This window comes from Meriones unguiculatus, chromosome 2 (assembly GCF_030254825.1).
Source record: "Meriones unguiculatus strain TT.TT164.6M chromosome 2, Bangor_MerUng_6.1, whole genome shotgun sequence".
Classification (NCBI taxonomy): Eukaryota; Metazoa; Chordata; class Mammalia; order Rodentia; family Muridae; genus Meriones; species Meriones unguiculatus.
Genome location: NC_083350.1, coordinates 62288519 through 62301460, shown reverse-complemented (window position 1 = coordinate 62301460; position 12942 = coordinate 62288519). Strand labels below are relative to the sequence as shown.

The window sequence follows — 12942 nt, the reverse complement described above, 5'->3', positions numbered from 1 at the left end:
CAGGAATCTTTTCTGAGACTGATACTCCAACCAAGGACCATTCATTGAGATAACCCTGCACAGATATAGTCTATGGCAGCTCAGTGTCCAAGTGGGTAGCTAGTAATGAGAACAGGGACTGTCTCTGACATGAACTCAGTGGCCTGCTCTTTGATCACCTTCCCCTGAGGGAGGAGCAGTCTTACCAGGCCACAGAGGAAGACAATGCAGCCAGTCCTGATGAGACCTGATAGGATAGGGTCAAATGGAAAGGGAAGGAGGACCTCCCTTATCAGTGGACTTGGAGAGGGGCATGGGTGAAGAAGAGGGAGGGGGCTACAGTTGGGATACAAAGTGAATAAATTGTAACTTATAAAAAAATAATTTTTAAAAAGAAAAAACTTGTTCTGTATTTAGAAATGGAAAAGAAATTTTAGAAAAGTAAGCGCAAAACAAGTAGGTAAGCACATGTAATTACATTAAGTCTAATGACTTAAAAGATGTTGTTTCTCATCTTAAAATAATAGAACAAATTGAAAACAAAGGACATTAAAATAGAGCTGAGATCAAAGAGTAACCAACTAGCCCAAGGTCTAAGGAGACCTGTGCTGTTAGGGAAAGACAGCAGTAAGCACTAGCATACCTGGACTACCTGGAAACAAACTGGGTTTTTAGCTAAAGTATGTGGCAGATTGCTGAAGGCCAAATTGTGCAAGTGAGAGTGCGATCCCCTGGGACAGCAAATACAGGGGAAGCTTTTGTTCATAGGCTCCATTTGCCAAGAAAACTGATTTCTCATGGCACAGGTGTTGGAGGGGAACAGTACTTGCCCTGGGGATAACAGGGAGGTTCTCTATCTTTGTTCTGTAAAACGAACACATTTTCAGGAAAAGAGTATATAATTTTCTTTTAGAAAATTTTAATTAAATAATTTATTTATTACAACTTATTCACTTTGTATCCCAGCTGTAGCCCCCTCTCTTGCCTCCTCCCAGCCCCACCCACCGTTCCCCTTCTCCCCCTATGTCCTTTCCCTAGTCCACTGATAAGAGAGGACCTGTGCCCCTTCTGTCTGACCCTAGCCTATCAGGTCTCATCAAGGCTGGCTGCATTATCTTCATCTGTGGCTTGGCAAGGCTGCACCTTCCAAGGGAAGGTGATCAAAGAGCTGGCCACTGAGTTTATGTCAGAGACAGCCCCTGCTCCCCTTACTAGGGAAACTGAGTAGCCAATGGGCTTCCTTTGAACATGGGGTCTAGGTCCTTTCCATGCATGGTCCTTAGTTTGAGTTTCGGTCTCTGCATGACCCCCTGGGTCCAGGTATTTGGGCTCTGTTGTTCTCCTTGTGGAGTTCCTGTCCTTTCCTGGACCTTCTATCTCCCTCTTCCATAAGGATTCCAGCACTCTACCCAAAGTTTGGCTATGAGTCTCAGTATCTCCTTTGATACCCTGGTGGGTAGAGTCTTTCATAGGTCCTCTGTGGAAGGCTCCTATCCTGTTCCTTGTCTTCTGCTACTTCTGATGTCTGTCCTGTTTGCCCATCTGAGCGAGATTTTAGCCTCTTCCCCTGGGTCCTCCTTGTTGTTTAGCTTCTTTAGGACTATAGACTTTAGTATGTTTATCCTGTATTTGTGAGTATATATCCATACGTGTCTTTCTGCTTCTGGGTCACCTCACTCAGGATGATCTTTTCTAGTTCCCACCATTTGCCTGCAAATTTCATGATTTCCTTGTTTTTAATTGCTGAGTAGTATTCCATTGTGTAAATGCACCACAATTTCTGTATCCATTCTTTAGCTGAGGGATTTCTAGGTTGTTTGCAGATATGGCTATTATGAATAAAGCTGCTATGAACATAGTTGAGCAGATGTCCTTGTTGTATGGTTTAGCATTTTTCAGATATATACCCAGGGGTGGTATAGCTGGATCTTGAGTTAGCACTATTTCTAATTTTCTGAGAAAGTGCTGGATTAATTTCCAAACATTAATCTCTTTACACATGTTTTTAGTTTTTATTGAGATACAAACTTTAATTTTCTAAAAAATATTCAGCTTTGTTGTTGAATATTAATATATTGATTTATCTTTTAGTTAAGCAGTGGTTATTCCTAAACCACCTGTATAACCAAATCACCACACAGTCTAGGATTTATTTAAATAACCTAGAGCACAATGCTGGGCAATGGTTACTCCATCCTAAACCTCCAAACCCGCATAGTTTCCTACCATTCAGATTTCACCCATTATACTTGCTTCTAGTCGTATCTTAGGTCTGGTTTATCCCTCCTCATGGCTCCTGCCTGCTTTCCTCTTCTGCTTCCTTCTCTTCCTATCCGGACCAGGATGTCCCATCCTATTCTCGCCATTGCTTAGCATTGGGGCTGGTTGTTTTATTGACAACACAGAGAACACATGATGGTATGTTTACACAAACTTGAGACAGTTGATGCTTAGAGTAAGCATCACAATTCATTTTCCGGATTGAAACCAGATAGTGGGGTAGAGAAATCAGCATTTTAATGAACAAGGGTACTTTCCTCAAGAATATTATACCAACATGGCTTCTGTGCGTGTATGTGTGTGTGTAAAGGCTAAGAATCTTTGAAATCAGTAAAGTCTTGTTCATTGGGGGCTTAATAGTCTTTGTTCAGTTGACCTTTCTCTTCTGCCACTTTAGTAGAAACATCAAGAAGAAGCAAGCTAATAGCATCCGCATTTATCTGGCCTCTGGCTTCCATCAGCATTAGCAAGAGTTAGCACAAGAGCAGTCAGCATCTCCTTAGTCAGTGACCTAATGGTAAGTGTGCTATGTCTGCTTTAGCCCTAGCTGTAGCAACAGGACTTGAATACCAGGGCAGAGGGATCACCAGATTATATTTCAAGACTGGGATTTATCATAGTAACATTGTTTGTTTGTTTAACTAGCTTATTTTGGGGTATTTTCTGTAGCTCCCTTAATTTTTTTTTTTTTAATAGAAAGTCACCTGTACATAAAACTTTGTTTCTTTCTGGTCTGTATGTATTTTCTTTTCTTTCATTGACCTGAAGTCAGCTTCCAGTAGAGGAGTTATAGTTGACAGTCTTGCCTTGTTTCAGAAGTACAGGGATAAAAACAAATTGTTCTTTTTGTTCATCCCTATAGGTAGATAACTAGGAATTTTTTTTTTTAATAGATGCTCATTATTGGATTAGAGGAACAGTTCTTTTAGTACTAGGTTACTGAGATTTTTTTATTATGGAAGATTGGCTTTAACGATTTGCCTTTCCTATACTTACAGATGAGCATATGAAGTTTCACATTTACTTTTGTGGGTTAATTTTTTTAAAACTTATTTATGTATATCTGTGTGTCTATGTATGTGTGCCATATGCATGTAGGTGCTAACAGATCATTGGATCTTCAGGAGCTACAGCAGTAATTCTCAGCCTTCCTAATGCTGTGACCCTTTAATACAGTTCCTCATATTGTGGTGACCTCCCCACCACAAAATTATTTTGTTGCTGCTTAATAACTGCAATTTTGCTATTTTTATAAATCATAATGTAAATACTTGATATGCAAATCCAGGGGCATTGTGATCCAGAGGTTGAGAACCTTTAATCTTGAGTCTCAGTTGTGAGCTACTTGACATAGGCTCTGTGAACCGAAGTATGGTCTTCTGAAAGAGCAGCAAGCACTTTTAACTTCTGAGCCCTTAATCCAGCCCTTTGTTTTTTCATAGATGACATCTTGTAGTTCACACTAGCCTGAAACTCACTAGATAGCTCAGAGTGTCCTAAAGGCTCCTGATCTTTCTGTCAATTATTGTTATTTTTATTTGTATATTTTTAAAGGTCTGCATAAATGCCATGACAACTATGAATAAATACTATTTTTATTCATAAAACTTTCTATTCTGGACTTGGGGAGGGGAGTGTGTGGAGAAGGGGAAGGAAGGGAAGGTTTGGAAGGGGAGGAGGGAGGGGGGATACAAAGTAAATAAAATATAATTAAATAATAAATAAAGTATAATTAAAAATAAAAACTTTCTGTTTACAATGTGTAATTGTCTTTTTTCTTGAGAATTTCATATAGAAATACTGTGTTTTCATCATTTCTGTCCTTTCAGCTTCTCCTTATATTTTCTTTATTTATATTACACATATACTTACATTCATACATTCGTATATACATATGAATGCATTTAGTGTTGAGTGTATGTAAATTTGTCTAAGGCTGACCACTTGGGATCAAATGACCTATTACCCCTGCATGCTTCTTGGGTCCATTTGCTTGAATATATTTTTTCATCCTTTTACTCTGAGTGATGTCTATCCTTGATGATAAGGTCTGCTTTTTGAATGCAACATACAATGATGGATCCTTTTTTTAAATCTTTTATTGGGGAATTGAGACCCTTTATGTTGAGAATTATCAATGAGCAGTGTTTGTTGATTTCCATGTTGTGTTTCATTACCCCCTCTTGATTTGTTTGTCTGGTATTGTTGCTTGTAGCTTTTTTTTTTTCTTTCTTTCTTTTTTTTTTCTTTTTTCTTTTTGGTGTTGGGGGTAACCTTTTCAGGTTAAGTTTTCCTTTAGTGCCTTCTGTGGTGCTAGATTTGTAGGTCCATATTGCTTAAATATATGCATATTGCTTATGTTTGGTTTTATTGTGGAATGTCTTTTTTTTCCTCTGTTTATTGTGATTGAAAGTTTTGCTCAGTACAGTAGTCTTAGGTTGGCATCTGTGGCTTCTTAGAGTCTGTGGAACATATGTCCAGGCCCTCTGGCTTTGAGAATCTCCATGAAAAGGTCAGGTCTGCCTTTATAAGTTACTTGGTCATTTTTCCTTGCAGCTTTTAATGTTCTTTCTTTGCTTTATATGTTCAGTATTTTGATCATTATATATCGTGGGAATGTCATTTCTAGTTGATGTTCTGTATACTTTTTGCATATTGATAGGTACTCTTCCTCAGGTTAGGAAAATTTTCTTCTGTGATTTTTGTTGAAAATATTTCCTGTACCTTTGACATGGATTTCCTCTTCCTCCTCTATTCCTGTTATTTGTAGATTTAGTCTTTTCATAGTATCCCAGATTTTCTGCATGTTCTGTAACTATATTACAGATTTAACATTTTGTTTGATTGAGATATCCATTTCTTCTACCTTATTTTCCATGTCTGAGATTCTCTCTTTATTGTCCTACACTCTGTTGGTGAGGCTTACCTCTGAGGTTTTTGTTTGACTTCCTAAATATTTCATTTTCAGTTTAATATTCGTTTAGATTTTCTTTAGTGATCCTCTTTCTGTTTTTATGTCTTGAACTGTTGTCGTCATTTTATTCCACTGTTTGTTTTTGTTTTCAGAGACTTCATTACAGGGTTTATTTATATCCTCTTTATGGTTCTTGAATGTACTCATAATTCTTGTTTTGAAGTCCTTGTCTCTTGCTTCATCTATATTGCATTCTCTGGTCTTACTATAGTAGAGTTACTGGGTTCTTTCTGGTGGAAGCATATGCTCTTGGCTGCTGATATTTGTGTGTTTGCACTAGTGGGTAGGCATCTGGAGTTAGGATGAGGTGTTTGAAGACAGGAGCTGATGCAGAAGCCATGGAGGAGTGGTGCTTGTTGGCTTGCTCAACCTGCTTTTTTATAGAACCCAGGATCACTAGCTCAGGGAAGGCACTACCCTCAATGGGCCAAGCCCTCTGGTATCAGTCATGGAAGCATATTCTCAATTGAGATTCCCTCCTTTTGGATAACTCTCATTTGTGTCAAGTTGACATAATACTAGCCAGCACATGGTTGATATCTGTTCTTGTCTTTGATGATTGGGTGTTCCTTTCCTTGCTTTCTGTTATTCCTTTTTAGGGAAATATGTTAGCTGTGTGTTGCTTAGTAGAGAGTACTACTGCAAGTCAGTGGGTGATATATTGGTATAGATATGGGCTAGGTGAAGAGGCTGAGAATGGCGTTAGGAAAGAGCAAAGGGGATCCTATTCACTCCAAGAGATGAGGTCCCTAGAGAGTTGAAGGTATGATGGGGAAAGGAGCTTCTGTTAAGTTGCAGCAAAGAAGAGAATAATCTGGAAAGACAGGAATAAAAGGTCTAGGGGATCCTGAGTCTGAACCAAGAGTTAAATCGAGTTAAGGTGGAAGGATGGGTACCTGTAAGCAGGCTGTTACTGGGCTGAGGGTGAAAATGGAGAGATTGTAATTGAGAATAGGAAGGATGGTATGAATCACCTATCTAAGTCCCTGCCTGGTATAATCACTGGTAGTTCCAGGTAGAAAGTGTTTCTAGGTATCAGGGCCTGACCCAGAGGGATGGGGATGAGTTAGAAGGGAGGGTTTAAAGGTTTCCATAGAATGGAGGAAAGCTCCAGTGTTCTTGGAGTCTCTAGGGAATGGAGGTAGGATGGAGAAACAGTCCCTTGCAAGTAGACCCCCACAGGGCTGGGGTTGAGACTGGTAAGATTACAATAGAGGACAAGAGGAGAGTGAACATTGCCTACCAGAGTCCATGTCCAGTGTTGCCACCAGGAGTCACAGGTAGAGAGTGCTTCTAGGTAGTGGAGGCTGACACAAAGGAATGGTATGGACTAGAATGGAAAGCCAACAGGGTCCATAGGAAGGGGAAAGCTCAGTCTACCACTAGTTTTGGCAGAGTTACTAGGGAATAGAGATGGTGTCTTAAGTTCATTCTTGTCAATATGATTTGCATATTTAATCCCTAATCTTACCATCCTCCATTCCTAGAGTATCTGACAGAATACTAAATATATTCAAAACTGTAGAGTTTTCTATATAATATTAGTTGTATTAAAATTATTATTATATGTGACTATGAGAGGATGTTTTCATCACTGTTATGTTGCTGTGAAGAAACACCATGACCAAAGTAATTCTTTTGTTTTTAAGTTTTTCTAAATCATTTTAACTTATTTTTATTTTTATTCTTTACATACATTACATCCTGACCACAGTTTCCCCTACCTCCACTCCTCCAGCTCCCTCTTCCCACCTCCCCTCAATCCATTCCTTCTCCATTTCCTCAAGGTAACTCTCAGAAGAGAAAACATTTGATTAGGGCATGCTTACAGTTTCAGAGGTTTAGTCCATTATCTCCATGGCAGAAGCATAGCAGCCTACTTAGCACTTGAGCAGTAGCTGAGATCTACATCCTGATCTATGGAAAGAAAGATAGGCACTTGGCCTGATGTGGACTTTTGAAACTTGAAAGTCCACCCCCAGTGACACACTTCTTTCAGCAAGGCCACACCTACCTCAATGATGGGATATTTCCTAATCCTCAAATAGTGCCATTACTTGATTCAAATATATAAACCCTTGGGAGCCATTCTTAATTAAAACCACTTTTGCTATTAAAACAGATAAGATTATCTTATAGAGAAATATAAAATAATCAAAAATATTTAAAATAAAATATAAGACGTCAAGAAGAGTTCATTCCTTCTGGCAGCACCATTAGTCCTGTCACTCAACTCTAATGGTCTTTTCATATTAAGAGGACAGTTTATGGACATTTTGGGGATGTCATCTGAAGAATCAATAAATGATGATGGTGGTAAAATTTTTTATGCACAAGCTACTGTTTTCTTTCCCAAGAATTAACAGGCCAGCACTGGACATGTACTCCTAAGCAGAACTTCCATGCTCTTTTTGGTGCAAATCCAGTTGTTCCCTTCATTTAGATTATGGCTTTATTGACTAACCTATTGTCTGCTCTAAGTGAGATGGAGGTCTTCTGTTGTCACTTGGTGGTCTGGCACTGCTTCGGTGAAAAATGTAGACCATAGCTCTAAATGTTTTCTTATACATATCTCTTAAAATCTGGAGCATGAATGTTGCAAAGCTGAGGAAGAGTGTTTAATGAGAGAGTAAACTGAAAACACCAAACCTCCCTCAGAATCCTGTGTGCCTTTGAGAATTGTAGTTTGGGTGAGCTGCAGCTTTAGGCCACTAGCTTTATTCTGATTGACTTTTCATTTTTCTTTATTGTTTTGATATTTCTTTTAGAGTGAGTGAAGAAAAGGAAGTGACAGAGGAACGACTGAAAACTGAGCAGGAGTCCTTCGAGAAGAAGATTCGGCAGTTGGAAGAACAGAATGAACTGATCATCAAAGAAAGGGAAGATATCCTTTTGAAAGTTTCATTTTTATATCCGGCAAATTTGAATCTTGTATGAAGAAACTGTAAAACCCAGAGAAATAATAGTTCTAATTTATAATGGGAAATAAATCTGCATGTGCTGCCATTTCTAGGCGATCAGAAAGACACTTAGCAGCATGTGCTATTGCTTCCTTTGTGCTTGATAAGGCCACCCAGCTGCTATGCTGCTGTTACTATGCTGTGAACACAGATTTGTCAACTAAAAAAGACAATATGAAATTGGGCATACCACAGAATTCTGGGTCTTTATTAAATTCTGCCCTGCTATTGTAATAGAGACTTAACCTCCTCAAATTTAGATTTCTTCTTAGGTAAAGCTGAAACAGTCCAAAGGGATCCTCTTCTGAAAGAAAAATCTAGAAGTTAGAACAACAGCTTACAGAATATGTCAGTGTTGTGTTTGATAAATGCTTAAAGAATAGCATAAAACCAACAAACAATGTCACGGAAAAGAAAGGTTTGAAGTTTAGAGTTAGAGGTGCGTGTGTGTGCGAGTGTGTACATGTACCCATGTACATAGTACATTGTTTGTATGAAAATAAAGTCAAAACATCCTTTTCAAGTTTTACTTTTTTTTTTTAATTATGTGTATGTGTGTGGAGCTTTGTGTGTGTGAGGGCAGGTGTCCATGGAGGGCAGAGAAAGGATCCGCTGGAGCTGGAGTTAGTGTTGGCTGTTGGCCACCCCATGCCGGTGCTAAGTACCTCTAGAAGAGCAGAGCACTCACTCTTAACTACTGAATCGTATCTCTAGCACCAATACAAACTTATTTAAATTTAAAGGTTTTTACTTAGAGGGATATGTGAATTAAAATGACCATAGTTATGGACTTTCTTTTGGGTAGGTAGAATTACATAATGACATAGATGGAAGAGAGAAGCAGCTAAACAGAATATGATGTATCTGCCAGTGTGTAAATGCTTGAAAGAACCATTGTCCTTATTGGCAGTATCATTACTAACTTGATGGTTATTATTTTAAAGATTCTGCAAGTAACCGACATGGTCTTGCGTTGACAATAATCATGCATTTAAAAATAATAGAAAAATTTAATCATAAAGATAAATTAACTAGCTTGAAAATCACAAAACTGTAACTCTAAAAAATGAGTTCTGAACTTCTGCTTTTTCACATAACGGAAGCACATGATAGAAAATTAATACAGTTAGAGTTTTTACATTTGATTTGCAGAGTAGAACATTATAAGGCATTTTGATTCCACAATAGTAAAAAAAAAAAATTAGCTTTTTTCTTTCTTTCTCTCCCTCTCTTTTTCTGGCTATTTATTTCTCTTTGACTTTCTTTGTGTCTTTTTCTCTGTCTCTGTCTCTGACTCTTTGTCTCTCTGTTTCTGTCTCTCTCGCTCTCTTGCTCTCTCTTTCTTGCTCTCTCTGTCTCTTTGATTTTCTGTCTCTCTGCTACAGCATCTGGGTAATCCTCTTAGGCTTCTCTGTTTCGTTTTAGCTTTGTTGTTGTAAGAATATATGCCCTCAGGACCAGGACCATGTTCTGCTTTTCTCTCCATGTCAGAGAAGTGCTGTTTCCTGAAAATTCACAACACACTTTGGCTAGTACTTTAAAAAAGTAGTAGCTTAGAGATTGAATGAAATTTTCATTTAAAGGGCCTGTTTTTCACATCAGAAGAACTAGACAGAGATGACCTCTGGCACTGATTTGGGGGTTTAAAGTTACAGTGTTGGCAGCTCTACAGTTCTAGCTTCTAATGGCTGTTCCAGTTCAAAGGACTACATTTGAATTAGGGCAGGAAGGAAAGGGACTGGAAGTCTTGGCAAGTGTAAGTCCTCTCCCTTTAAAAAGAAAATAAAAGAACTTTCTCCGGGTGTCCTCCCATGTCCTTACCTGATAGTCTTTTATGATATTATTGATGTGTGGCTTTGCTATTACACAAAGGAGGCAGAGAAGGTAAATGTGTAGCTTGTCTTACTTGGATAGTGTAGCAAGCACTGAGAGAGAAGGAGTCTAAAGTTAGCCTCCAATTCTGGTAGCAAAAGTAGGGGATATAAAACTCATTTATATGTAGAGAAAGTGTTGATATTTTGACCTTCCTAGGATAAAAAAGATGTACAGCAAGCAGTATTGTCAGGGTAAGTTGAGCAAAGAAGGTAACAGAGATTGGTATTAAAATATTTGAAAGGTTAGGCAGGCAGAGTAAGTCCATTTATATATAATGTTATACTTAGAAATTTCTGTAGATTTCCAGGAAGGTAGCATATAATTTTAGTGGGCAGTGATGTCAGATCTGTCCAGAATGATGTTTTTCAGTGCTGAAGCTGTATTCATTATGTCCATGAATGGTTTCTTCTGGAAAGCAAAGTGTTAAAATCGGCCAGGTGTATTGTAGTGACAGAGTATTTAGTGTTTCCTCTAAGACTTAGCTCAAGACTCAAAACATTATCCTATGGGCCAAATCCAGTATGAAAGCAACTAGCTTTATTTGCATTCCTTATGTGTTTTCTGTGGTGACTTTTGTGCTCCACTTCCACAAGTAGTTGCAACAAAGATCCTGGGCTCCCTTAGGCTAAAATATTCACTATCTGCCCCTCTCCAGAAGAGAAGGATGTACATGAGGTACATAGATCTGTTTCATATACAATAAGCAGGGAGTTTGTGTAAGCATTTATTTTAAATTGTGAATGCGCATGGAAATAAATGTTGGGTTTTAGCAACAATTAAAATAGATTATTTCATGTAATCCCTTTAAGGCATTTTAAATCACAAACAATAAGTCATGTTTATAAAAGTTTATTGTCAAAAAAGGAGAAAGAAATTATATAAACAATAATACTTAAGATTTTTGTTACAAGTGTATTGCACAGGTACAAATCTCCTTAAGAGAATAAACCTGTCAGAGGTTAATACCGATGATTTTACACTACATAAAACTCTATAAAACTTTGAAACATAAAATGAGCTTGTAATTTAAGACAATATAATTTTAACTACAGATGCATCTCCCTGTCAAGCATGCATGGTCTGGGCTCATCGACATTGAGTCAGATAATCCCAGTTCATTTTTAGTTTATTTCTGTGTGAGGCACTATACCAAGCAATTGTAGTTTGGGGCATTTTTAAGGTATGTTATGCCAAATTTGTTTTTGTTTAAGGTCTGATAACTTATTAACTATACAGACTAACCACTTAGTAGAAAAGAAATTTTTTCACATATTTGCACAAGGATAGGGCATCTGATAGAGTTTTTAAATAGAAAATTAGTTTATTAAAACATTAAAGTCTGGATAATTTTTAGTCTTTGAACAAAGAAATACTATGCTTAAGTGCCATTTTCAATGTCATATGCTTTCTTGAACCTTGTGGAACTTTGCCCACCTTTATGTGTGTGAAAAGAGAAAATCTTACACTTAAAGAGAAACTTGCCCAATAACTTTAGTTCTGAAACATGGAGGCACTTGAATATTAAAAGTTGCAATGGATGTATTTACTAGAAAAGTTAATTAATATTTGAACTTGTATTTATGGAGAATGGCTCAGATTGATGCCATTAGCAAAAGCTTGTAGAAGGAAAGTAAAGTCTGAAGTCTGGTAGCATCACTGTGAACTGGAGAAGAAAAACTACTGAAGCACAGTGCATAGTAGAGTAAAAATAGCCCTGTTTTCCACTGTCTTCAAAAGAAAGGTTACTGAATGAACTGTCATTGCCCCACAACCTTTTGTGAGTGTGTGCTCATGTGCGTGCTGCACACATGCATGTAGTGCATTTATCCATGCAGATATGCTCGTGCATGTGGAGGTCCTACAGGTGGAGGTCAGGTGTTTTCCTTAATCACTCTTCACCTTCTTTTTTGGAACAGAGTCTCTCACTGAATCTGGAGCTAGATTTGGCTAGACAAGCTGGCTGGTGAGCTCAGGAATCTGCCTGTCTCTACCTACCCACCACTGGGGTTATAGTGCATGCTGTTGACAAACATGCTAGAGATCTGGACTCAGGTTGTAATTTCAGCTCAGCAAACACTTTACCAACTGAGCCATTTCCCCAGCACCTCTTCCCCACTGCTTATAAAGCTGGAGATTGCGTTTAGGATCTCAGCAAATGCTGTACCACTGAGCCATATCTCTGCCCTGAAAAGTTACCTATGCCTCCTTTGCAGACTTGTTGGAATTTGAACAGTTCTTTTTATCATGTCTATTAAGAATCTAACCAGGTTCTGTAGTAGGGCACTGAGTAAAAGGTGGTATTTCTTTTGTGAGCACTGCTGATTGTGTGAGGGAGGGGATGATTGGTTTCTTTGTTTTCTATTCCTCTGCCTTTCTTCCCTAGGGTTTCAGTGTTTTTTTATTTTATTGTACAAGTGCCTGGGCTGCTTCTAAGCTCTGTGGAGGGGGGCTTAGCTTATGACGGTTGGTTGCTCACTGAAGAAAATCAAGATTATTTTGTTGTTAATGTTATTTGGGGAGAGTGTCTTTGGTGTGGGGGGCTTCTTTTTATATTGCTAGGTCAGAAACCAACTACTTCCCCCGTTTTTAAAAATATTATTCTCTTAATATTTTGTACATGTATATAATTTTGTTCATAGTCCTCATTCCCTTCAATTTCTCCATGTTCCGGATATATCTTAAGATATATCTTACATCCAACTTGATGCTGTGTGTGTGTGTGACACATTGGTTTAGTGTTTAGTGTTTAGTGTTGCCATGTACTCATGGGTGTGTGGTCATCCACTGAGACATTGACTCTACTGGCCATCCTCTAAGGAATAGTGCCTCTCTCTCCCCCAGCAGTCTTCAGCTGCCAATAACCTCAAGAGTGGG

The 12942-nt window shown here is 38.2% G+C and overlaps 1 protein-coding gene across 4 annotated transcripts in view; it reads left to right on the top strand.

Annotated features, from left to right (window-relative positions):
- Positions 1 to 12942, top strand: part of Kiaa1328 (KIAA1328 ortholog) — a 213855-nt gene that overhangs the window by 23853 nt on the left and 177060 nt on the right. For all 4 annotated transcript variants that reach the window (XR_009589873.1, XM_021649075.2, XM_060377584.1 and 1 more), the window contains one exon: positions 8002 to 8117. Coding sequence is in view for 3 of the 4 variants with exons in the window: in XM_021649075.2 (XP_021504750.1) it covers positions 8002 to 8117 (116 nt within the window). In the remaining variant the exon portion in view is untranslated. The remainder of the gene's footprint in view (positions 1 to 8001; positions 8118 to 12942) is intronic.